We start from the raw sequence: 27,616 nt of genomic DNA on the forward strand, positions 1-27,616 counted from the left end.
CCGCACAGGAATCCATTACTGTGGGGGATCTCTCCTCAACCCTTACTGGATCATCACGGCCGCTCACTGCCCTGTCCTGTGAGTATCTCAAACCTTACAGGACCCCTATAAGCTAATATTGAACCCCCAAAATAACCACAACATATATATATGCGCATAAGTGTCAAAGAGGAGTGCTACTGAGCATGGCAATATATATTTAAAACCAGAGACAGAACATGAAACACAGACAGAGCCCAGTGCTACATCCAAAGACACAAATACACAGTACAGTGCCTAAATATATATATATAGATCTTTTGAATAAGATATCTATATCTATATCTATATATATATTTAGGCACTGTACTGTGTATTTGTGTCTTTGGATGTACTGCACCGACACAGTTTATTCTAACATTTGTCCGTTATGGCCGGGGCTTTTTTCAGCTGGAGCCCGGCTGGCGCCAAAACGGAGCCGCGAGCGAGCCGCATCTTCCCCTTCCCGCGTGTTTAATTAAAAGGCTTCCCCTCCCCGAACCCCTGGCTGCTCCCCCTGGCTGCTCCAGCTTTGCGCAGCTTCCCCCTTACCCCTGCTGCCTCTGCAGCCTTCGGGGATGCCGGGGAACCCTGGAACGTGTGACCGGCGCCAGAGTGACGCGCGGCACGCGCCAGGGAAAACCCCAAATGAGCCGCCGGTTTATCGAAAATTTCCCCACACCGCGGTGGCGGCCGCATAAAGCGTGCCGCCACTGTAGCACTGGGCCCTGTCTGTGTTTCATGTTCTGTCTCTGGTTTTAAGTATCTCAAACCTGCCCGGGGATGTGCGAGATTAGAACTTTACGTGTCAAGGAAATTGGGGAGTGAAATTGCCCCCAAACAGCTGTATTTTCTTCTTCTTATACAGTATCTGGGTATTTTGCACTCGCCTCCTTGGGATTTGGGGAGTCCCCCGAAGGATTTACATGCCACATGTATTATAATCTGCAACTAAGTGCATCATTTTTCGGACTCTCTTTTGCTGTTGTAAATCCCTTTGCCTAGAAATCTGCATCAACCACAAGTCCAGGTGCACCAAAGGGGGCTAATCTTTAGCACGCTTTTACTTCCATTCATATTAATCATAAAGCTTAGCATCGTTTTGTGGATATGAGACACAGTCTGTCTGCAGAAAAACTGTAAGCAAATTTGAGTGAAACAGAAAGAATCCCATACAGTAGCATTGAATCAGGGCTGTTTCTTTGTTACAAAGCTGCAGGTGCTGGTGTTAGTGTTGCACAGTAACAGAGGGGAGACTTTGCTCTTCCTGGGTAGCCTTTTATTAATGTGGTACCCTTTAAATGACTCTTTATATCAGGGTGCTGCCTAGTGAATCATAGTGATGAACAGTACAAGATTAGAGACAGAGAAAATCATCCCTTTTAGAGTTGGAACACGCCTACTAAAGTCAGGCACAATGGGTTATTGCTGGAGCCACAAACTAAACAATATTTGTGGACGTATTAATGTCACAGGAAAACATTTAGAACATAACTTTTAATAACTCAATACATAACATTAAATATTGTTCAATATACAAAGAACTAGATATATTAAATTTAAAAACAAAACATGGAAGAGGAACCTATGTGATTATAGGAACCATGGATAGGAAATCTCTCTGAATATTGGGTAACCGATTGATAGATCTGTTTCCTTAGATTGTATTTAATAGTGTATTTTACCCAGTAAATATCAGAGTCCATATATATATATACAGTGTTCGACAAATCACCCCAAAATCTACTCGCCGACCCAAAAAATCTACTCGCCCCCTAGCCCCGCCCCATTGCAAATTTAATACATTTTGCGAATATAAGTGATTGCTAACAATCCCAAGACAAAATTAAAGCATAACTGTCAGCAAATACACACGAGTGCAGACGTTCCCTACCTGTCTTCTGGGTTAGGGGGATTCAGAGGTCTCCTGTTTGAAGCTTTCTAGTCAGATCTGGAACAAAGCAAGTTACAAATTATTTCAAAACCTCAATACATTATTATGTGTAGACCGCTGACTACTTGTTTGACTCATTGACTGGGTGACTGACTGACTGGGTGACTAACTGACTGGGTGGGTGACTGACTGACTGGGTTAGTGACTGACTGGGTGGGTGACTGACGGTGTGGGTTGGTGAGTGACTGACTGACTGAGTGGGTGAGTGACTGGGTGACTGACTGGGTGGGTGGGTGAGTGACTGACTGGGTGGGTGACTGACGGTGTGGGTTGGTGAGTGACTGACTGACTGAGTGGGTGAGTGACTGGGTGACTGACTGGGTGGGTGGGTGAGTGACTGACTGGGTGGGTGACTGACTGGGTGGGTGACTGACTGGGTGGGTGAGTGACTGACTGGGTGACTGACTGACTGGGTGGGTGACTGACTGGGTGACTGACTGACTGGGTGACTGACTGGGTGACTAACTGACTGGGTGGGTGACTGACTGACTGGGTGGGTGACTGACTGGGTGGGTGACTGACTGACTGGGTGACTGACTGACTGACTGGGTGAGTGACTGACTGACTTGGTGGGTGAGTGACTGACTGACTGGGTGACTGACTGGGTGGGTGAGTGACTGACTTGACTGGGTGACTGACTGACTGGGTGACTGACTGACTGGGTGGGTGAATGACTGACTTGACTGGGTGACTGACTGACTGATTGGGTGACTGACAGGGTGACTGACTGACTGGGTGACTGACTGGGTGACTGACTGACTGACTGGGTGTAGAATGGGACAAATACATTAGGAATAACTGTAGACAGCATAAAAGACTTGTTACAATCAACCAAACAATGTTTTATTTAACAGATTATCCGGCCGGGAGCACCCTACCTCCGTCGCGGGTACCCCCCCCCCTGCCACTCACCCCCATAACAGATCTGTACCATGCAACCTTGAGCCCCACCCCCTGCGAGAGGCAGAAAGAGAGGGCGAGAGGCAGAGAGAGAGGGCGAGAGGCAGAGAGAGAGGGCGAGACGCAGAGAGGGCGAGAGGCAGAGAGAGAGGGCGAGAGGCAGAGAGCATGGGGCGAGAGACAGGGTACGAGAGACAGGGGGTGAGAGACAGGGGGGGTGATTGGGTGGGTGGGGTGATTGGGTGGGAGGACGGGGAGATTGGGTGGGTGACGTGGAGATTGGGTGATTGGGTGGGGTGATGTGGAGATTGGGTGATTGGGTGGGGTGATGGGGAGATTGGGTGATTGGGTGGGGTGACGGGGTGATTGGTTGGGGTGACTTGGTGATTGGGTGGGGGGGTGATGGGGTGGGGGGTGATGGGGTGGGGTGGACACTTCTGGTATCCTACACACACACACACATTCTACCATCCACACACTCTCCCATGCACACACACACACTCTCCCATGCACACACACTCTCCCATACACACACATACACACATTCTCCCATGCACACACTCTCCCATGCACACACACACACACACACACACTCCCATGCACACACACACACTCTCCCATACACACACACACATTCTCCCATGCACACACACATTCTCCCATGCACACACACACATTCTCCCATGCACACACACACATTCTCCCATGCACACACACACATTCTCCCATGCACACACACACACACGGGACAGGGGGAAGAAGAGAGGAAAGGACGCGCGACCGAGCACCACCACCACTGCCCCGCTCGCCCCCACGCGACCATCTCCCGCCCTGAGTGGGCAGCCAAGGGACTGTGGGGAAGCGGAGACCAAGGGGGTAAGGGGGGAACACCCCCGCTACCATCTCCCGCCCCGCGCAGGGATCGGGGGGAATGGGAAGTGGGAACACCTCCGCGCTGAAAGCCAGGGTAAGCGTGGACCGGGGAGAGAAGGGGGAACACCCCCGCTACCATCTCCCGCCACGCACGGGAAGCCGGGACCAGGGAGAGAAGGGGGGAACACCCCCACTACCATCTCCCGCCCCGCGCGGGTATCGAGGGGATGCGGGGAGTAAGGGGGAACACCTTGGCTTGCAGGGAAGGGAACAGAGGGGCTGCAGGATGGAGGATTAGAGAGAACTTACTCTCCAACAGATCTCCGGCCAGAAAGAATGGCAGCTCGTTGGGGGCGGGCTCATATAGAGCCTGGCCGCGCGCCCACAAAGCCTGGGAGCGCGCGCCAATCAGCTGTCAGGTAGGGGGAGGTTTTTTTTTTCAGCACGAGCAGGGAAAATTTCAGGGCGAGCAGAGAAAATTTCAGGGCGAGCAGGGAAAATTTCAGGGCGAGCAGGGAAATTTAAAAAAAACACCTGTGCTGCTTGGGCCAATAGGAGCTTGCCCAGATGTTAAATCCACTCGCCCCAGGCATGCAAATGTATAGGATTGTCGAACACAGTCTATATATATAATATACTAGCTGAGAGACCTGGCGTTGCCCGGGATGTAATTTGGGGGGGACGTACGACAGGGTTAGGCTTCCGCCCCCCCCCTTGACAGCTAGGTGGGTGACTGAGTTGACTGAGTGTGTGGGTGACTGTGTGGGTGGGTGACACTTGACTGAGTGGGTGGGTGGGTTGGTGACTGAGTGGGTGACTTTGGGTTGGTGACTGGGTGGGTGACTTTGGGTCGGTTTGACTTTGAGTCGGTGGGTGGGTGACTTTGGGTCGGTGTGTGGGTGACTTTGGGTCGGTGGGTGGGTGGGTGACTTTGGGTCGGTGGGTGGGTGGGTGACTTTGGGTTGCTGGGTGGGTGACTTTGGGTCGGTGGGTGGGTGACTTTGGGTCGGTTTGACTTTGGGTCGGTGGGGGGGTGACTTTGGGTCGGTGGGTGACTTTGGGTCGGTGGTTGGGTGGGTGAATTGGGTCGGTGGGTGGGTGAGTTGGGTCGGGGGTGGATGACTTTGGGTCGGTGGGTGGGTGACTTTGGGTCGGTGGGTGGGTGACTTTGGGTCGGTGGGTGGGTGGGTGGGTGGCTGACTCTGGGTTGGTGGGTGGGTGACTTTGGGTGGGTGGGTGACTTTGGGTCGGTGGGTGGGTCGGTGATTGGGTGACTTTTTCAGGGTCGGTGACTGGGTGGGTCAGTGACTGGGGTCGGTGACTGGGTGGGTCAGTGACTGGGTGTGTGGGGTCGGTGAGTGGGTGGGTGGGGTCAGTGACTGGGTGGGTGGTTTTGGGTGAGACTGGGTGGGTGAGTGTGAGACTGAATGGGTGGGTGAGTGTGAGACTGAATGGGTGGGTGAGTGTGAGACTGAATGGGTGGGTGAGTGTGAGACTGAATGGGTGGGTGAGTGTGAGACTGAATGGGTGGGTGAGTGGGAGACTGAATGGGTGGGTGAGTGGGAGACTGAATGGGTGGGTGAGTGGGAGACTGAATGGGTTTGTGAGTGGGAAACTGAATGGGTAGATGAGTGGGAAACTGAATGGGTGGATGAGTGGGAAACTGAATGGGTGGGTGAGTGGGAAACTGAATGGGTGGGTGAGTGGGAAACTGAATGGGTGGGTGAGTGGGAAACTGAATGGGTGGGTGAGTGGGAAACTGAATGGGTGGGTGAGTGGGAGACTGAGTGGGAGAGTGGGTGGGAGACTGACTGGGTGGGAGACTGACTGGGTGGGAGACTGACTGGGTGGGAGACTGACTGGGTGGGAGACTGACTGGGTGGGTGAGTGGGAGACTGGGTGGGTGAGTGGGAGACTGACTGGGTGGGTGAGTGGGAGACTGACTGGGTGGGTGAGTGGGATACTGACTGGGTGGGTGAGTGGGAGACTGACTGGGTGGGTGAGTGGGTGACTGACGGGTGGGTGAGTGGGTGACTGACGGGTGGGTGAGTGGGTGACTGACTGGGTGGGTGGGTGACTGACTGGGTGGGTGAGTGGGTGACTGACTGGGTGGGTGAGTGGGTGACTGACTGGGTGGGTGAGTGGGTGACTGACTGGGTGGGTGAGTGGGTGACTGCCTGGGTGGGTGAGTGGGTGACTGACTGGGTGGGTGAGTGGGTGACTGACTGGGTGAGTGGGTGACTGGGTGGGTGAGTGGGTGACTGACTGACTGAATGGGTGGGTGACTGGGTGACTGACTGAATGGGTGGGTGACTGAGTTGACTGAGGTGAGTGGGTGGGTGGGTGAGTTGACATGGGTGGGTGGGTGAGTGGGTGAGTGGGTGGGTGAGTGGGTGAGTGGGTGGGTGAGTGGGTGGGTGAGTGGGTGGGTGAGTGGGTGGGTGACTTGACTGAGTGAGTGGGTGGGTGACTTGACTGAGTGAGTGGGTGGGTGACTAAGTTAGTGGGTGGGTGGGTTACTGAGTGGGTGGGTGGGTGACTGAGTGGGTGGGTGACTGAGTGAGTGGGTGGGTGACTGGGTGAAAGTGACTGGGTGGGTGACTGAGTGGGTGGGTGACTGGGTGGGTGACTGAGTGAGTGGGTGGGTGACTGGGTGAAAGTGACTGGGTGGGTGTGTGGGTGACTGGGTGACTGAGTAACAGTGCGTGGGTGGGAGACGGTGGGTGACTTACCTTGACCCCGTGGCATCTGGCTGGGGCAGGAGGTGAGTTCGGGAAGCTGGGGGGGGGCAAGAGTGGCAGGAGACCCGCGCCACGCTTCCCCTCCGTCCGGGAGCCGGTGCACGTGAGGGTGAGTGCAGGAGACCCTCACCGCGCTTCCCCTCCGTCCGGGAGCCGGCGCACGTGAGGGGGAGACCCGCGCCGCGCTTCCCCTCTCCGGTAGCGGCGCACGTGAGGGGGAGTCCCGCGCCGCGCTTCCCCTCTCCGGTAGCGGCGCACGTGATGGGGAGTCCCGCGCTTCCCCTCTCCGGTAGCGGCGCACGTGAGAGGGAGTCCCGCGCCGCGCTTCCCCTCTCCGGGAGCCGACGCACGTGAGGGGGAGAGCAGGAGGCCCGGGCCGCGCCACGAGGGGGGAGGAGCCTGGAGTTTGCTGCTGAGCAGGAGGGCCGCGGCGCACGGTGAGGGTGATGGTGCGGCTGGGGATGTTGCGGAGCGTGGGGATTTGGGTGAGGTGGGGGGAGAGAGTGAGGGGCACCGGGAGGGGGGGGGGGTGTGTGGAAGGTGAGCTGCGGTCCAACTGACGGGGGAGAGTGAGGGTGTGTGTGTGTGAGGGGGGGGGGTGTGAGGGTGTGTGTGAGGGTGTGTGAGGGTGTGTGAGGGTGTGTGTGTGTGTGTGTGTGTGTGTGTGTGTTTTTTTTTTGCCCGTCACTCTGCCTCAGGCCAATGAGAGGTGTGCGGGGGCGGGCAGGCCAAGGGACCAATGAGATTGCCGCTAGGGACGCAGACATACAGTGCTTTCAGAAATATATAGTAGATATATATATATATACACACACACACACACACACACACACACACACATACTATAACAAAGTTATTTCTTAGATGTGGAAAGCTTTAATGATGGAGAATAATCAAACCTGTAATAGACCGGTGTGCTATTATAGGTAATTAGTAACCTATAGGAAGTTCAAAAGAAGTGAGAAAGAAGTGGACACCCCATCTGGCCCTGATTCCTGCATTTGATCTACGCTGGAAAGGAGGATATCATCTATACCAGACTGCATCATTACTGCTGTGATGCTGCCTTTTCCATTTATATTTGCTGTGACTTCACTTCTTCTCAAATTATGCACTTCTTTCTACCAGCCTCAGTATGTCTCAAACTCTATTCATATATCTCCATCTCTCCTTTCTTCACCACTTCTCAGTTCACATGAACTCCTTTCTTACCTGCGTCCTCTGACACCACACAGCTATATCCCCTGCACTAAAAAACACCCCTACAAATCCTCCTCACACATCCTCTTTCTATCCATGCTTCTCCTCCTTGCTTCTGGGGATATCTCTCCCAATCCTGGTCCCTGTCTTATTTCAACTTGCTCTCGTCCTCGCCTCCCACATGCAACTTCTACTCCTTCTGGTGTCAACCCCTCCAACCTCATACCCATCCCCTGCCACCCTCCCTCCTCTCTCCCTTTCTCCTGTGCCCTTTGGAACGCACGCTCTCTTTCTAACAAGTTCCTCTCTGTACATGACTTCTTTCTCTCTCACTCCCTGCTTCTCTTTGCTATAACTGAGACCTGGCTCACTCAGTCTGACTCTGCTCTGGAAGCTGCCCTCTCCTATGGTGGCCTTTCCTTCTCCCACACTCCGCGCCCTGATGGCAGGGGTGGAGGCGTGGGGCTCCTGCTCTCCTCTGTCTGCCGTTACCGAACCCTTCCTATTCCCCCCTCTCTTGCTTTTCCCTCCTTTGAGGCTCACACTGTCCAGATCTTCTCTCCTCTCCCTGTTCATGTGGCGGTCATCTATCGCCCACCTACCTCTACTCATCCCCCTTCTGCCTTTCTCTCTCACTTTGAATCCTGGCTTTCTTTCTTTCTCTCCTCAGACTCCCCTGTTCTTCTCCTTGGGGACTTCAATTGCCACATTGATGACCCCTCTCTCTCTTGGGCTTCCCGCTCTCTTTCTCATACCTCTTCTTTTGGCCTTCAACAGTGGACTGCAGCCAGCACCCACAAGGATGGCCACTACTTAGACCTGGTTTTCACTAAAAACTTCTCTCTCTCTGATTTCTCCATTTCCCCTTTTCCTCTCTCTGACCATCATCTCATCTCATTCTCTTTATCTCACTTCTCCCCTTCTCCACCTCCATCTACCCCCCAGTTCTGCAGAAACCTGCGCTCTATTCACTTACCTGACTTTGAGTCCACTTTACACTCCTCCCTCTCCTCTCTCAGCTCTGCTACAGACCCTGACAACCTGGTCAGAAAGTACAACTCTGTCTTGTCCTCGTCTCTTGAACTACATGCCCCGCTTTCTCTCTGCCGCCCTCGCCCTTCTAACCCTAGACCCTGGCTAAATTCCCACACGCGCATGCTGCGTTCCTCCACTCGTTCCTCTGAACGCCTCTGGAGGAAGTCTCACACTCTCGCAGACTTCCTTCACTACAAATTTATGCTATCCTGTTTCAACTCTGCCCTCTCGCAAGCTAAACAAGCCTACTTTTCTGCACTAATCAACATGCACAAGTCTAACCCACGCCGACTGTTCTCTGTCTTTGATACTCTACTCAAACCACCCTCAGCTGCCTCTCCTTCCTCCATCTCCGCTCAGGACTTTGCTGACTATTTTAAGGAAAAGGTGGAATCCATACGGCAGAACATCCCCTCTGTTTCTTCCCCCCATCCTACACCTCTTCCTAACTCTCCTCCTGCCTTCCTTGAGTCTTTTTCCACTGTCTCAGAGGAGGATGTGTCGCTGTTGATCTCCTCTTCTCCCTCTACCACTTGCCCTCTTGACCCCATTCCCTCCCATCTCCTAAAACCTCTAGCTCCTACTATAATCCCTACGCTTACACACATTTTTAACTCCTCCCTCTGCTCTGGAACCTTTCCATCCTCCTTCAAACATGCAACAGTCATACCATTACTCAAAAACAGCAAGCTTGACCCTACCTGTCTTTCTAACTATCGACCTGTCTCCCTCCTGCCTTTTGCCTCTAAACTACTTGAATGTCTTGTATTCTCTCGCTTGCTCCATTTTCTCAACACCTATTCTCTCCTAGACCCTCTACAATCTGGCTTCCGCACTGCTCACTCCACGGAACAGCCCTCACTAAAATAACTGACGACCTCCATGCTGCCAAAGACAGAGGTCATTACACTCTGCTCATATTACTCGACCTCTCTGCAGCATTTGACACTGTGGACCACCCTCTTCTCCTCCACATTCTCCATACTCTAGGTACTCGGAACAAAGCTCTATCCTGGATCTCATCCTACCTCTCCCATCGTACTTTTAGTGTCTCTTCTGCTAACACCTCCTCCTCCTCTATTGATCTCTCTGTGGGGGTACCCCAGGGCTGTCCTGGGACCTCTTCTCTTTTCTCTGTACACACTCTCTCTAGGTGACCTAATAACATCTTTTGGGTTTAATTATCACCTCTATGCCGACGACACACAAATATACTTTTCAACACCTGACCTTACACCTGCTGTACAAACCAAAGTTTCTGAATGTCTCTCTGCTATATCATCCTGGATGGCCCTCCAACGCCTTAAACTCAACATGGCTAAAACAGAGCTCCTCATACTTCCTCCCAAACCTGGCCCTACTACCTCCTTCCACATTACTGTTGGAACTACAATCATTCACCCAGTAGCCCAAGCACGCTGCCTAGGGGTCACATTCGACTCCTCTCTCACATTCGCCCCTCACATTCAAAACATTTCTAAAACTTGTCGCTTTTTCCTCCGCAATATAACTAAGATATGCCCTTTCCTCTGTTTTTCGACTGCTAAAACTCTGACTCAGGCCCTCATTCTCTCCCGTCTTGATTACTGTAACCTCCTGCTGTCCGGCCTTCCTGCCTCTCACCTGTCTCCCCTACAATCTATCCTAAATGCTGCTGCCAGAATCACTCTACTCTTTCCTAGATCTGTCTCAGCATCTCCCCTCATGAAATCCCTCTCCTGGCTTCCGATCAAATCCCGCATCTCACACTCCATTCTTCTCCTCACTTTTAAAGCTTTACATTCTTCTGCCCCTCCTTACATCTCATCCCTAATTTCTCGGTATGCACCATCCAGACTCTTGCGTTCTTCTCAAGGATGTCTTCTTTCTACCCCCTTTGTATCTAAAGCCCTCTCCCGCCTTAAACCTTTTTCACTGACTGCCCCACACCTCTGGAATGCCCTTCCCCTCAGTACCCGACTAGCACCCTCTCTATCCACCTTTAAGACCCACCTTAAGACACACTTGCTTAAAGAAGCATATGAATAGCACTGTGGATATTCTGAACACATGATACATAAAGCTTGGCCCCCTGCAGACGCACTTACCAGAACTCCCTCCTACTGTCTCTGTACGTTCTCCCTACCTACCAATTGGACTGTAAGCTCCTCGGGGCAGGGACTCCTCTTCCGAAATGTTACTTTTATGTCTAAAGCACTTATTCCCATGATCTGTTATTTATATTATCTGTTATTTATTTGATTACCACATGTATTACTACTGTGAAGCGCTATGTACACTAATGGCGCTATATAAATAAAGACATACAATACAATACAACTGTGGCACAGAAGATATTTGTTAGATATTTTTGTAGCCTGATTCCCAATATAAGGAAACACGAGTCCTTTGCTAGCACACAGTTTGACATCCCACATATCATCTTTTGGTCCTAATAATTTGGTCTAAGGATGTAATAAATTAACCCCTATCCTCCTAAATGACAGACATGCTGGATGAACACATACATGTTAGAGAGTACTTAGAGGGTAACCAATTAGATCCGACCCAAAATACTTTGTGCTACTGTGTGACAGTCACAGTTAAGTCTAAATAATCTAGCTAAAAAAATGAATATTTATCCGGTATCTCAGGTGTGCTCCTTTATGAGCACATGTGTCTCTCCCTATGTTATTTGGAGGGAGGTTGTGGTACTCGAGGGTTGAAAACAGAAAAACCTATTGATACTCCGGCGCCACCAATACCCTCTAATACCCTCATGCTGTGACCTCTGGTATTAACGATGGTATTTCCACGTCTTTCTCCCTTGCACAGAACTTCCCATGTTGCTGTTCTGGGTATGTACGATCGGGCTTCCAAATCCGAAGCCAGGCAGGTCAAAGGCATCTCCAAGGTAAGGTACTGACAGATGAAGATTGTATGGAAGGTAAACAAGGGGGGGGAGGGCAACCGATTGGGCCACTTGTGCTGAAGCAACTTCATTCTGCGCTAAACAGACTTTCCATGGTTTCCGGCAAGGGATATCCTTAAAACCTGACCTGTTGGTGGCCCTTGAGGACTGGAGTTAGCCTCCCATTGTCTAGAGGGAATATGGGGCAGTATTGAAGCAAAAGGTAAAATGGCTTCTTGTTGTGGGATGGAGTATACATTGGGGTGGAGTATGGTCTGCTGCACACCTACAGGTGCGCCGACGAGTATTCTAAAACTTGCCTTGGAAAATCTGGGGCAATCACCAACAAGACTCAGGTACATGCTGGGTACATGCTGCAACATTTCAGTGACATTTCTGCAGACAGACTAATGGCCCATCGGATTAACACAGCAGAGGTCCCTGGCAGACCCATTCAGTTTGAAAAGTTCATTTATTACCCTGTACATGACGGGGTCCCCTAGAGAAACATGTTTATTACGTGCAGGGTACATCTTGGGACACTATCAATCCCTTGTCGTGCTAAAGTTGTACAATCTTAATACAGATCAGACAATTATGGTACCTAATGGTAGTGCTGGTCTCATTAGGTTAAATGTAGCTTTTAAACAAATCAGACAGATACAGTATTTTTAAGGCCGGCACTTTCACTCGTCTCTGGGTTTCGGTTCTTAAACCGGTTTTTGGTTTTGTAGAAAAATGATGGGATGGGGGGGGGGGGGGACTTAACGTTTCCAAATACAAAGGGGTTTTATTATATTTGGGATAATAAGACTGTTTGGATCAGTTGTATATACAGTCAGATTGTTCATCCATTGTCTTTCCCATTTGATTGAGTTTAACTAACAATGGCAGAATAATTAATTTAAAGAGATAATGAGGAACCAGGTAATCAGATAAAGCAGACCAGAATACAATTTAAACTGACTCATGTTTACACAAGAGACCAGTAAGTAACATTGTTCATTAAGAGTGACCTGAATCTTTCCAAGGGAGCTGATTACATTGATTTGTGGTACTGCCCGTGTAAAAGGTCAACCCCTTCCAGGACAGCAGTGAAATAAGGACAGGGGTGTGTTTAATAGCATAAATGCAACGGATTCAAACATTATTAAAAACATTATACCAGGTCTGTTTACTTAAGGTGTCAAACCTTGAAAATGTCCATGGTTACAAAATAATTTGTAGGATTTCTTACACTCTTTGGGGTCCTCGGAGCTCCGTTAAATCCGAGCTCCTAATGTGAATTTAACCTAAATAGGTAGCGTCCGTTAGCTTCCCGGAGTTTTATGGGAATCCACAAAGCTAAATATCTGCAAAACCAATGGCTGTTAGTGATCTCATTAGCACGGGGGTAACGCTATGTGAAGTTATTTATTTATTTATAAAATATTTTATCAGGAAGTAATACATTGAGAGTTACCTCTCGGTTTCAAGTATGTCCTGGGCACAGAGTTAAGACAAATAATACATGGTTACAAATACAGTTACATAAATGAACAGGGTATATACATTATATGCAAGACATTGCATGCACAGTTAAAGAAAATATATATTATGGGCGTATGAAACAGTTACAGACCAGATTAAAATGTGAGACAGCCTTAGTTTTGAAAGAACTTAAACTGGTGGTGGATCTGAGAGTCTCTGGTAGGTTGTTCCAGTTTTGGGGTGCACAGTAAGAGAAGGAGGAACGGCCGGATACTTTGTTGAGCCTTGGGACCATGAACAGTCTTTTGGAGTCAGATCTCAGATGATAAGTGCTGCGTGTGGAAGGGGTGAGGAGCTTGTCCAGATAGCTGGGTAGCTTGTCCATAAATAATTTATAGGCAAGACAGGAAAGGGGAACTTTGCGCCTAGACTCGAGTGATGACCAATCTAGTTCTTTGAGCATTTGGCAGTGATGTGTGTTGTAGTTGCATTGGAGAACAAAACGACAAATTGAGTTGTAGAGGGTGTCAAGTTTGCTAAGGTGGGTTTGAGGTGCCGAGCCATATACTATGTCTTCATAGTCAATAATTGGCATTAGCATCTGCTGTGCGATACGTTTTCTGACCAGGAGACTTAGGGAGGATTTGTTCCTGTAAAGTACCCCTAGTTTGGCATAGGTCTTGGTTGTCAGGGTATCAATGTGCATCCCGAATGTTAAGTGGGAGTCAAACCATATGCCCAGGTATTTAAAACTAGTGACAGGGGTTAGGGTGGTGTTAGTGTTGGTTCTAATCTGGAGCTTAGTCGCTGGAAGCTTTAAAAATTTAGTCTTGGTCCCAAATACCATTGTTACAGTCTTGTCAGTGTTTAAAAACAGTTTGTTGTAGGAAATCCAGTTTTTCGAGTCTCAAAAAGTCAGACTGAAGTATGTATTGAAGGTCAGAGAGGCTATGGCTGTGTGCATATAGGATTGTGTCATCTGCATACATGTCTATTAAGGCTTCCTTACAAGCTGTGGGAAGATCATTGATGAACTCTGAGAAGAGTAGGGGCCCCAGAACAGAGCCTTGCGGGACGCCACATGTGATATCCAGGGGGTTGGAGTTAGAGCCTGAGATGGACACATGTTGGAATCTGAAGATGTCCGAATACCCAGATGAAACGCGTAGGGTTAATTTCAATTGCGCAGTGACCCGTGAGCTGTGTGGAGCCGTGTGGAGCCTCTTGCAGCTTTCTGCGAACCAGCTATTCTCCCGCTGTAAAGATCTCAACGCTAACGCTGACTCTGTATCCTGCTACTCCCCTCTTACCTTTGGAGGAAAGCTGAGGAAGTCCTGTGACGTCAGACGCTGTTTGGATGCGGAGGAGGCTGTCCCTACCCAGAGGATTCGTGTGAGCTGTGTTTGCTGTATTGCGGGCGTCGCTCCTAACCCTGAGTTGGTTAAACTGCTTTTAATGATCGTGGAGCATGCGAGTGCACTGGAGCTCACTGCTCAAAGGATTTTTTGTTAATTAATCTGTATTGTACCATGATCTTTTCTCTTTTCTTTTAATACATGTTGAAATGATTCCTGTGAACTTCCATTTACCCACGAGAGGAGTTCTTGCGCTCTGTGTACTCCTCCTGTTGTCTATTGAGGGATTGTGAAATTCCTCACACAAGCAGCATCTCCTCTTGGTGATATCATTTTTTGTGATTTATTTGTTGATATATTATAGGGTTTGCTCTATATATATATGTATATATATATATATATATATATATATATATACATATATATATATATATATATATATATATATATATATATATATAGATAGATTAGATGAATCTAATCTGCTCAGTCTGTTTGGAAAACGTGGTTATGAATAGTGGCAACTGATTTGTTGCATTGTTATGGATATGTCTCTTGGGTTTCCTCTTCCTCAGAAGATTCATCTTACAAAAGCATTGGGGAATTTTAAAATTAGACACAGATCTTGATGTATATACTATGTCTAACCCCAGAATGGTATTCAAAAAAGCGAAGACCATTGGCAATTATGTTTCACCCAGTTTGTGCTGCTCAAAGAAGAATAGCATTAACAAATTACCTAGGGGATTCTTTAAATGTGGGCAATGTAATCTCTGCAGATATGCTGAACCAATAAAATCTCTAAAGAATATCCATACCAACCATGTATACCGTATTGAGTCATTTATGACCTGCAATACGAATTTTGTCATTTACCTATTAAGGTGTGCATGTGGGAGTGGCTATATAGGTAGGACCATCAGAGCACTTAAAGTTAGAATCACTGAACATATCCGCAGTATCAGGAACTGTGATGATCGCTTTCCTGTAGCTCGCCACTTCAACACATGCCCCTTAGGCCTTGCCCCCGCTGCCTACTACAGCGTCCGCTGTGGCGGACGCTGCGCGCACGAGAGCCCTCCCCTCAATGGCGCCAGTCCCGCTGCGAGGGGGGGCCGCAGCGCTCGTGCGAGAGTTGCTCCTGCTCTCAATAGAATTGAGAGCAGGACTCGCGTTGAGCGATTAGGCACGCCCCCCGGCGGTTCAGCCAATGAGGGCGAACCTGCCAGGTGACGTCATGGCCGCGCCCCCGTCACTCCCCCACCACACCCCCCCCCCCCGGTCTCTGCTCCTGCAGCTCCCTGCAGACCAGGTAATCGGCTGCACGCGCCGCCAATCTCGCGGGCGCGTGTTACAGCGTCGTGACCGGGGCCTTAGCCTTAGGATCAATCACTACATTTACATATAGTGCAATAGAAAACATCCCTATACATCCTAGGGGAGGACATAGAGAGGCATCATTGAATTGTAGGGAGATGTTCTGGATCTATGCCCTTGGGACATTGGCACCCAGGGGCATGAACCAGGACTGGGAACTCAAACATTTTTTGAATTAATAATTTGTTCCAATATATATATCCGCTTATTAGACATTAATGGTGAAGAATATACATCTCTCTATACTTGCTTTATATGTCAATTAACCGTTGAATATCTGTGCACAATTGGTTTTTCAAAGTTAAACAAAGTTTTTTGCATAAATTGCTGTTCCATCTGGACCTCAATATCCATTATGACTCTGATATGTTTTATATCATTGCCTTGCATTTTTACACCTGTGCTTTGTCCGTTCATCTGACAATATTTCCAAGTAATGATACATGGGGGAAATATGTCTCTCTATATAATTCATTGTTATAAGATTTATAGATTTATAGTCACTTGTAATGAGTTATGGTTTAATATTGTTTTTCAATTCTATATAGTGCCTCCATTCCAGTCTTAGATTCGCAGATCAATTGTTATCTGTTTTTAATATTTGCTATATATGCTGTTCTTGTTTTTACCATGATACATTTAGCTTAATGTATTTTGTTATATTGATTTTTTTGATTTTTCTTCTTCCTCTTCAATAGTCTTTGTTCCCCTTTCTCTCTTTCCCTTTTCCCCCCACCCCCACCCCCCCACCCTCCCACCCTCCCCTCCCCTTCCACCTACTTGTTCACCCTTTCCTACAATTGATAATGTATTGTGTTAAGAGGCTTAGTGTTTATGTTAGGGAATGGTGGAGTGTAACTAGGCAGCGTTGCTATCTGTGTCAGTGGAGGGGTTTGCGTGCTGGTGAGAGCAGCGCGTCACTCCCTTCCCCTCGCTACACACCTACGGCACTGAGCTTTTCCATTGGCTGAAAGTTCTGACCAATGAGATTGTACCTCGGCGATTTTCGCGCCAAAACAACGCAGCGCTGTGACGTAGGTGGGCGGGGAGTATTCTATAAGACTGTAAGAGGGAATGACGCGAATCAGCTCTTTGATAAAGGACAATTTCTGTCCGAAACGCGTCAGTGTGTGTGTCCCCGTTACCATGTGGCTCCAATAAATATATTTTTAACCCGCACCCTGCTGGTCCCCTTTCCTACTTTGCTGTGCACCGCTGCAATCCAAGGATTTCTCTTCTACACGACTTCTCAGCGTGATGCACGCACCATATGAAGCTGCCACTTGTGAGTATTGTTTTTCCCCTCAACATGGGGATTTGCTGACCGGGAACAGTGTTGCAGTGAGGATGTCCTGCTCTGCGGAGTTATACAAGAATGATGGTATGTTAACCCTTCACTAACTCCAGCATATGGGCAGTTATATATTATAGTACAATCGCTGTATTTAAAACACTGGGTCCAATGCTCTATCTTTTGGCTTTATGTGCTTCTGTTTCTACCATGATATGTGGACATTGATTTTTCAAGTTTGGATCTTTATTGAGTCTGAATCGGATTGAGCACTGTTATTGGGACTTGTGCCCCAAACTACCTACTAGATTGTAGTAAGTCGGGTCCGCATTGGCTGCTTAGTTTTAGTTTGAGAAGCGCTTGTGTAATCTCCTCTTCTGATACTGGGCCAAATCGAAAGCTGTGGGCAGTGTTGGGAGGGGGTGGGGCTATGTGGGTACCCCCAGGATGAGATTCAGGTTTGTGGTTTGGGCTGCGTTTCGCTAATAAGTTAGTGGCACACCCCACAAAGTAATCATTGAATGCATTTGCAATGTCAGTGGGGTTTGTCAGAGTAATATCCCCCTTAGTGATATTACTTGGTTGTTGATGGTTAGAAGGCTGGAATATATTGTTGATAACCTTCCAGAAGTTAGCTGGGTTTGATGTATTCGGGTGGAGATTGTCAGAGTAATATTGTGCTTTTGCATGCCTTGTTTGCCTTGTGCACATGTTCCGCAGGCATCTGTAGTGATTGAGATCCTTGGTAGTGCAAGTTATTTTGTAACTTTTCCACAAGGTATCCCTGAGCTGGTAGAGTGCAATAAGGTCAGTTGTAACCCATGGAAGGTGGGCCCCCCTTACCCTTATTCTGCGAAGTGGAGCATGGGTATCGCAGAGTTTTACGAACTCGGATTGGAAATAGTCGAGCGCAGAATCAGGGTCGGGAATTAAATCGATTCTGTGCCATGGGCAGTTGGTAAGGTCATCCAGAAACTGTTGTGGGTTAAAGTTTCTAAATGTTCTAGTGAGGAGAACTTTAGGGCTTGAATGGGGCGGTTTAATTTTCCTTACACAGTACACTATTGCATGGTCACTGAAAATATCAGGAAGGATGCCAGAGGATTGGATTCTGCTGGGGTTTGAGGAGAGAATCCAGTCTAGCAAGGAATGGTTATTTGATTTCAGGTTTGTCCGTGTGGGTTGAGAAATGAGTTGTGATAGGTTAAGTGACTTGAGTTGTATCTGGATTTTGTGGTTTTTGGGGTCAAGCCAATTGAAGTTGAAATACCCAAGAACTAGCAGCTCACACTTCTCATTCAGAGAGGAAATTGAGCCAAGAAACTGAGTGATATCAGTCAGAGACTGTAGAGGGGCTTTAGGGGGCGGTAGATGCCAGCAACCAAGATGGGATTAGATAAGGGGAGGCAGATTCTGCCAACTAGAATTTCAAAAGAGGGTGGGCTTGGGGGGCAATTTAACAGTGTAAATTGTAAGGTGTCTGCAAAATAAAATAACACCCCTCCTTTTGGAATTTAAAGGTGGAATTCTCAGGGGTATGGGACGGAGCTGAAATGGGAGGACCTGGGTTAGGTTCAATATCACCTGCTAAAGAGAGTAATAGTATGAGTAGAAATTTGGGTAGTTGTTTGCAAGTTGTAAATTTGTGGTGTTTGCCATTTGAGTGAGAGGTGGTTGGTGTGCTGGTTTTTAGAGTTCTCCACCAACATTCAGTAGATAGTGCAAGGCTTTTGAGTAGTCCAGGGTGTATGGTGATGTTGGGTGTGGGCCAGGAGGGAGGAGTTTGTAGTGGATAGAGGGAGTAACCTCTCCATGAGGCCAGGAGAAAGAAAAAAGTTAAGATACATAGCAGGTTCATTATGCCAGAGGTAGGCAGTGCTGCATGGAGCTGTTGTGAGCAAAGTGAGTGTGTGCAGACAAAACAGAAGGGGTGTGCTTGTTCCTTGGCAAATGTTTTGCTGCATTGTAATGCTAGAGTCAATTCAGGGTTTCAGTGGCCTGAGTGGCAGTGGGAGGTAGTTTTGTGCAGTCAGTTTTGGGAGAGGCTGCAGTGAAATAAGTTGTAAAGGGGTGGGGGATTAAAATATGCAGGCTAACAAGCATGGGATCACAGGGTGGCCATGTAAGCTCACCGTTTGTTGCCTTGAGTAAATAGTTTGCAGAAAGATGAAGTCCCCAGTCACCTCTAGTCAAACTATAGTCTAATTATATATTGTCACTTAAAATGAACTATAGTCTAACTATATATTGTCACTTAAAATGAACTATAGTCTAACTATATATTGTCACTTAAAATAAACTATAGTCTAACTATATATTGTCACTTAAAATGATCACTTTAAATGCATCACTCTTAAGATGCCAATGCAATCCCTGCCAATGCAGGGGGGTTGTTAGTTTTATACATCCAAAGTTAGCACGAACTTGTGTTATAAACCTGTCCTACTCACCCAAAGGCGACATAACTCCCATGGAGCCCCTGAAAAGGTGTTTAATTAAAGTTAAATGAAAGAGAAGAGAGGTAAAGGACTATGTAAATAACAATAAGATAATTAAATCAGACCTAACTGTGATCTCACACTTATCCTGACCCTGTAACAGACCTGTATCAGGGTGTGGATTTGAGTAACGCCACCTTTAGCTCTGACCTAACTCAGGGTTCTCAACTCCAGACCTCAAGCCCCTCCCAACAGGTCAGGCTTTCAGGATATCCCATCTTCAGCACAGTTGATTCAATCAGAGGCTCAGTCGAAAGCTGAACCTCGGATTGAGCTACCTGTGCTGAATCAGGGACAATGAGCCACCTTGTCCTGAAGCAGGGACTAATTGAGCCACCTGTTCTGAATCTGGGGGGCTTAAGGACTGGAGTTGAGCCCCCCTGCTTTATTGGACCGACATTGATGGACTGCAGTTTCAGAATCCCAGGGATCTTTTCTTCAGAAGATCTCTACACCAGTAACATAAACTTCCATTTACTCCAGGTTATCAAACATCCTCAGTACAACAGAGAACCCCATTTGAACGATGTCCTCCTGGTGAAGCTCTCCAGCCCTGCTGTATATACCGCCCGTGTGTCCCCTGTGTGCCTCGCAGCTTCAAGTGATGGCTTATCAGCTGGCATAAAATGTGTCACCAGTGGATGGGGCTACACCAACGCAATTAGTAAGATAGACCTTCAGTTGGATAACTTGCAATATTCTCCTCTACACTCTGATTCAATGTCCCAAGCTGGAGAAGAGTTGAATGGAACCAACATCTTCTCCAGCACATGGAAACGACTTCACAGCATTGTGCTGTACGTGTCATGGGGCCTGGCACCTAGAGACCGTTATAATGTTCTAGGTATGTCATGGGTACTTGCTCGTTTTGTAGCAGGTGATCGGCTTGACCGCTTTAACCATTAGAGTGCCGAATATCCAGCGAGCACCAGAGTGCAACTGGAGCTCTGGCAGTTCCGGGCCATGTGATCGCATTGGGAGGAAAATCCCATGGCGCAGCTCAGCCCGGATTGCCGGAAGTGGACGGGGCGCCTATCTGTCCGATCACCTCCTAGAAAGTGACCAAATGCCTAGTACAGGAGAAGAGACTCTAGCGTGGCAGGACCCACAGCATGTGTGCCTCTGGCAGGTCGGGTACGTTATTAGGACACTGGGTGCTTCCTTGGTGTGTGATATACTCAAATGTCCTGGTTACAAAACTGGGGCAAAAACAGCACCAGATTTACCAAGGAAAACTAATTCAATTGGAAACAATTCAAGTTTTTCCTTTGATAAATCGGCTACAATTCTTTGCCCCAGTTTTGCCGCTGAGACACTTTAGTAAATAACTCGACTGGAGTCTATTTAAGGAAGAATCAATATTCCGGGCCGTGTTTACTAAGCAGCGCTACCCCATAAGACTCCTTCCCGCACGGCTTAGTAAATTGAGCCCTTTATAAGTCTTACAAATGAATATGCTGCGCCTGTAAGGCGTCATCTGGAGATACGCCACGTGGTTAATTGTGGCCTCTTGTGGTCCATTAATTTAAATGGGGCTGTAAGTTGCCTTTTAGCATTGAAGGCATCTTATGAAGCAAGCTTAGTAAATATGGCCCTACATGGTGTCAGATTAATGGCCATTAACGATTAATGGAGCCAATGTTGGAACTTGTGTGATACCCAGTATCTGGACTCGATTAATGGGCCCCAATGTTGGTGATGACACTTTGTTTATTCACTAAAGATGATTGAAATACAGATTATACAGATAATTCTGTCTTTTATGTGTTAGTTCACGAGGGAGGTGATAGCTATTTAATCCTTTAAATGTTGACCTAATATTTGTACTCCCCATCTGTAACCCATTTAAACCCATGTAAATCCAAGATTGAGGGCATTAGATATCATTACAAGTGGGCAACTGGAGTCAGTAACTGTAATTACTATTAGAAGCCAATAAGTGTCTGTGTTCTCAAAACTGAAGATAATTGGAAATAGGTAGTGATACTTAGTATTGCTTTATGTTGCAGCATGTTGATTTTTTTTCTCCAGCTATAGTACGCCCAAGAAAACTGCAGCAGGTTTCCCTCCCATTGATGTCCTATCTTCAATGTCAGAATATTTGGGGTGTACAAATCTTAAGTTCCATGATGTGTGCTGGAGCGGCGGGATCTTCCAATTGCTTGGTACGATGTTTGTTTTTCTTCCATTGGACCATATTACAATGTACATTAGCCTCTGATCTCTCCCTATGCAACTACTCACCTTATGTGCTCAGTTCAAGGCTGTATCCTTTCTATCCCATTTGTCTCTACTGCATTCTCATGCCTAATATCTCCTTCACTCACAGCCTGTGAAATACTCTGACAGTATCTGACAAGCCTCTTCTCTCTAGCTAGACCGATCCTAGATGAAGAATTCCAAAAGCTTTAACTCATTATCACTACACTACGTGCCCCAAATCCCATAACACATAAAATACATACAGATATGTTCTTCCTTCCGTGGAAAGTTTAACACGGATTTATAGCATTTCAGCAAATAGGTAAAAGGTGAAAAAAACCAGCCAACCATTATTTCAAATCAGAATATTTTGTCCATTGGTATTGTAGACATTTGCACACTTACATTGGGGAAAATACTGCACAATTGAGACGGTAAAGGGTCAAAAAATGGCAAAATATTAGGTGCCTTGATGGGTACGCTCGGGATGTTAAAGCGGAGCCTCAAATCTGCCACGGCTCCAATGTTCCCAAACTGCGACTGAACTGCTCCTCCCTGAATCCAAGTGGAATGACCAGCGCTGTTGTGGAACCACCACTAGAACAAGCGTTCTTGCTGTGTTTTCTACATGTCTAAAGCCTGAGGGTGCCCAGGGGCAGGGAGGGTGGTATGGTGAGAGGGGTACAGAGTTAATAACTAAGCAGAGATCAGAAAGGAGAGAGCCGCCAGGGAGATACAGTAACAAATAACCAAGAAAAGAACATACGTTTAAAATGAAATAAATATTGTCGCGGGAGACAAGTGCTTATCACACCGAGATCTCTATCACCAGGCAGGACAAAGGAGTTGAATAAACAGAGTTTATTCTGGCAAACCAGTAAACATACGAAATACTCAGTTACGGCATACACTCACCAACTGGGGGCCTGGGGGGAAGACGCTAGCCTCGACTACGTGCAGGGGCGTGCTTCAGGTAGGCTTACCCTGTCTGCTTTACGTCCCGGTTCCTCAAAGTGCTATTCTCGCAATAGCAACTTTGAAACTCCCGCCAGTCGAGTCTCCGTCAAACTCCAAAGTTGCTCTGGTACTCTGATCGGCAGCGCTCCTTACATAGGCTTCGGTGCCTATCTTTTCTATCGAGAAGGAGCCGCCGACCAATCAGAGCACGGATCGGGATGGTGCAGCCAATCCCAAGCCGGGGGCTCATCGTGCTACACCAATCAGAGGAGGGGGTTGGTTTAGGCACTCAGGACTGCCCCGAGATGACGGAGCTGCTGACAAGCGGGAAATTCAAACTGGCCAATGGAAATCACGCCTACCGGGCTCTGACCCGGCAACGGCTTCCCCTGGCCAGCTCTATAACCCCCGCAGGGTAGGCGCCTTGGTGCCTGCAGGGGAACAAAGGCTCTACCTCGCTGAGAGCCCATCCCCGGACCTTATCCTCCATCCTTCCCCGCTCACTATTTGTCCCGACACCAAGCCGCTCCCAGCCTTTGTCTTGATCCGGCATTTCTATGTAAGCAGTTCGGCTAAGTGAATTACCGAGTCTGCCTGCATAGAAATGATTACACAAAAATCACATTACTGCCTCACAGTTTACCGGGAATAAAAAGCTATTAAATATAATAAATTTTACGTTTCCTATTCCCCCAAAATATGCACATATTTCCATCTTCCAGATCACACAGTGATTATGCTCGTTCCTGGCAGGGGTTACACCACACAGAATATACCGGCATTCTAGACATGGTTTAGGGACAGCCTGCCGTGCATCACATTTATTATGTGAGGCCGGCTGCCCCTACTGTCACAAATATAATTAAAAAAATGTATTGCTATTATTTTTCTACTAAATTAACCACATTATTTATTATTAATATTATTATCATGACTATTATTAATATTCTTTGTTAAATATAATTACAGTTAAATTATTAATTAAATTAGAAAATAAACAGCTCCAGATGACATAATTTCATTATTATTATTTATTTACAATCAAATTCTGATTGTCAAAATCAAAACATTTAAGAAAGAAAACTAAAATCACAACGCTGGGTCCCATCTCTACATGAAAGGAAAGGGTCCCATGGCATGTAATACCCCTTGGGCACGTATAAATTAAGGACGGGAGATCAGTCAAAATACAAAAACAGCGCAAGATTCATCATGAAAAATAATCCAAATTAAAGTGTAGGGATAAATCGGGGGAGGGTGTTTTTGTATTATTAGTCCCCACATTTTGCACAGGGGAGATGCTGGGGGGGGGGGGGGTGGGGGAGGGTTATAAATAGATTTGGCACAGGGCAGGTGCCGGGGGTGTTTTTATAAATAGCTTCTTATATAAACAATTACAAATGTGTGCTACACAAGCCAGAGATATCTGACAAACATTTATAACCCATCAAATGCTGTGCTTAGTAATACAGGACAAAAGGTTATTTGCAACCAGTCCAAGCATAGGGTCTACTGAGTGTATGTAGACCAGACCCCACAGACAAGTAATTACTGAGTGTACGTAGACCAGACCCCACAGACAGGTAATTACTGAGTGTTCGTAGATGAGACCCCACAGACAGGTAATTACTGAGTGAATGTAGACCAGACCCCACAGACAGGTAATTACTGAGTGTATGTAGATCCGACCCCACAGACAGGTAATTACTGGGTGTACGTAGACCAGACCCCACAGACAGGTAATTACTGAGTGTTCGTAGATGAGACCCCACAGACAGGTAATTACTGAGTGTACGTAGAACAGACCCGAGAGACCGGTAATTACTGAGTGTACGTAGACCAGACCCCACAGACAGGTAATTACTGAGTGTACGTAGAACAGACCCGAGAGACCGGTAATTACTGAGTGTAGGTAGACCAGACCCAGAGACAGGTAATTACTGAGTGTACGTAGACAAGACCCCACAGACAGGTAATTACTGAGTGTACGTAGAACAGACCCGAGAGACCGGTAATTACTGAGTGTAGGTAGACCAGACCCAGAGACAGGTAATTACTGAGTGTACGTAGACAAGACCCCACAGACAGGTAATTACTGAGTGTACGTAGACCAGACCCGAGAGACCGGTAATTACTGAGTGTACGTAGACCAGACCCCAGAGACCGGTAATTACTGAGTGTAGGTAGACCAGACCCCACAGACAGGTAATTACTGAGTGTACGTAGAACAGACCCGAGAGACCGGTCTTTACTGAGTGTAGGTAGACCAGACCCAGAGACAGGTAATTACTGAGTGTACATAGACAAGACGCCACAGACAGGTAATTACTGAGTGTACGTAGAACAGACCCGAGAGACAGGTAATTACTGAGTGTACGTAGACCAGACCCACAGACAGGTAATTACTGAGTGTACGTAGACAAGACCCCACAGACAGGTAATTACTGAGTGTACGTAGACCAGACCCGAGAGACCGGTAATTACTGAGTGTACGTAGACCAGACCCCAGAGACCGGTAATTACTGAGTGTAGGTAGACCAGACCCAGAGACCGGTAATTACTGAGTGTACGTAGACCAGACCCAGAGACCGGTAATTACTGAGTGTACGTAGACCAGACCCCACAGACAGGTAATTACTGAGTGTACGTAGACCAGACCCCACAGACAGGTAATTACTGAGTGTACGTAGATCAGACCCCACAGACAGGTAATTACTGAATGTACGTAGACCAGACCCCACAGAGCAGTAATTATTGAGTGTACGTAGACCAGACCCAGAGACCGGTAATTACTGAGTGTACGTAGACCAGACCCAGAGACCGGTAATTACTGAGTGTACGTAGACCAGACCCCACAGACAGGTAATTACTGAGTGTACGTAGACCTGGCCCCACAGACAGGTAATTACTGAGTGAATGTAGACCAGACCCCACAGACAGGCAATTACTGAGTGTACGTAGAACAGACCCACAGACAGGTAATTCCTGAGTGTACGTAGACCAGACCCCACAGAGCAGTAATTACTGAGTATACGTAGACCAGACCCAGAGACCGGTAATTACTGAGTGTACGTAGACCAGACCCCACAGACCGGTAATTACTGAGTGTACGTAGAACAGACCCACAGACAGGTAAAGGGCAATCGTTACTAAGTTTCTCGTTTCCACTTTCAGGGTGACTCTGGAGGACCCCTTGTTTGCCAGAAGAATGGAATCTGGACCTTGATTGGTGTTGTCTCTTGGGGACATTCCACCTGTTCCACCTCATACCCAGGAGTGTACACTTATGTCCCCCAGTTCCACGCTTGGGTTAACCAAATGATCGCCTCAAATTAGTTTCCAACTACTCGGAAAGAGGAGTTCCTCTTTTTTTTTTATCCTGTATCAGTCTGATATCTCTTTCCATTTTTACGAGTGAAAGGCCCTTATTCTATCCAACCCGAAGCGCACTGGGACATTTGGTGGCGGACGTTTTGCTGCAACTAAGTCTCCGCCGGCGTTTATCCACCACCCACCTCGCCACCGGGACATCTCTCTGCTGGCTGCTTGGCCGCTAAAGTAAGCCCCAAACCTTACCCTAAAGCCCCCTAATGTTAACCCCTAATACTAACGCTACCACCTACCCTAAAAACCTTAACCCCTTATCCTAACCCCCTTCTCTAAAAACATTAACCCCCTACCGTAACCGCTAAAACCCCGTATAGGCGAGATAGCCGCAACCAAATGTCCAATTGCGGTCAGAAGTGGCCATTGGGGCCGGCTTCAGACAAAAATCCCATTGCTGTCAATGAGGATATTCGGCTGACAATGCTTGAAACAGCCACGTGTGGTACCCCCGTCTGCCCCCAGAGGGGGCTGTGTAACAAAGCAATGTTTTACATTTATATCTGCAACGTGTGACATAGCGCAGGAGGATACAACCACCAAATGATCCTCATTTTTACAATATTTGATAGACATGCGTGTTTTTATTAATCGCCGGGACACACGATACCCAGGTTTGTTTGTACACCAGTTGAAAGTTGGAGTATAAAATTGACGCATTTATGTATCAGGAACGATACAGCTGTTATTCCGCCTGTTAGCGCTGACAAGATATGTGTATTACACGCGCCTTCATAGTATCCAATGTAACGCCTGCGATCTTTAACGCGTTATTTCTTGATTTCCAACGTACTAACACGGGCAATAACGGCTGCCAAGTCTGCGATATTTAATCACGTGCCACGTGCGCAGAAATGTTACAGGTTCCACGTGGCGCTTCACGCGCACGGCAACAATCTGAGTTGCTACATAGAAGGAATTCCAGATTTAAAATGTCTGCCTAAAATCTGGGCCAAATATTTGTTACCCGTGATACATAGATCCCAAGGAGGGTCCGTACTGATTGTATTTGTAAAATGGAAATAAAAGACTTAAACTACAAAATGTTATACGTCTTTCTCTACTTATTTCTTAGTGTCTTTTTTAAGCTATTAACCCATAGTTATTAACATTGAATCATACAATAAAACCACACATGCACTGCGCACATGCTCTTTTAGACCTTTATTCTGTTTGTATATTATGATTCATTACATATATATATTTCCCAGAATCCCTTGCTGCAGTAGAAGCACGGTATGTTAAGAGATAATGGGGAAGGGCAGGGTTGCAGACCTGTCTCAGACATGTGAATGTGCTCACACGTGATATTTTCATTTGCTGTATGCTATACGTGGAGGGTTTCTGCCACTTTTATACCCACCATAACTTATTTAAGGTGTGGTTGATTACATATTGTCACGAGGGACCAGTACTTTTACACCGAAACCACCAGGATTACTAGCACCAGGAGAGACAAAGTTGTTGAATA

The 27,616-nt window shown here is 47.4% G+C and overlaps 1 protein-coding gene across 1 annotated transcript; it reads left to right on the forward strand.

Moving 5' to 3' along the window:
- Window positions 1–27,189, forward strand: LOC142470086 (chymotrypsin-like protease CTRL-1). Its single transcript, XM_075577019.1, has 5 exons — window positions 1–78; window positions 11,536–11,614; window positions 20,086–20,266; window positions 21,634–21,767; window positions 25,936–27,189. Exons 2-5 carry the CDS (start codon window positions 11,561–11,563, stop codon window positions 26,095–26,097), a joined length of 531 nt encoding a protein of 176 aa, XP_075433134.1. The 5' UTR covers window positions 1–78; window positions 11,536–11,560; the 3' UTR covers window positions 26,098–27,189.
- Window positions 27,190–27,616: the final 427 nt, after the last annotated feature.

The sequence above is a fragment of the Ascaphus truei genome, chromosome 19, assembly GCF_040206685.1.
Source record: "Ascaphus truei isolate aAscTru1 chromosome 19, aAscTru1.hap1, whole genome shotgun sequence".
NCBI lineage: Eukaryota > Metazoa > Chordata > Amphibia > Anura > Ascaphidae > Ascaphus > Ascaphus truei.

What these genes read in the sequence shown, in the direction of transcription:
- LOC142470086 (XM_075577019.1), top strand. Translation starts at nt 11,561, where the DNA reads ATGTACGATCGGGCTTCCAAATCCGAAGCCAGGCAGGTCAAAGGCATC. An exon ending in AGGTCAAAGGCATCTCCAAG is followed by an intron (nt 11,615 to 20,085) that starts GTAAGGTACTGA and finishes CATTTACTCCAG; the next exon opens with GTTATCAAACATCCTCAGTA. An exon ending in CGGGATCTTCCAATTGCTTG is followed by an intron (nt 21,768 to 25,935) that starts GTACGATGTTTG and finishes TTCCACTTTCAG; the next exon opens with GGTGACTCTGGAGGACCCCT.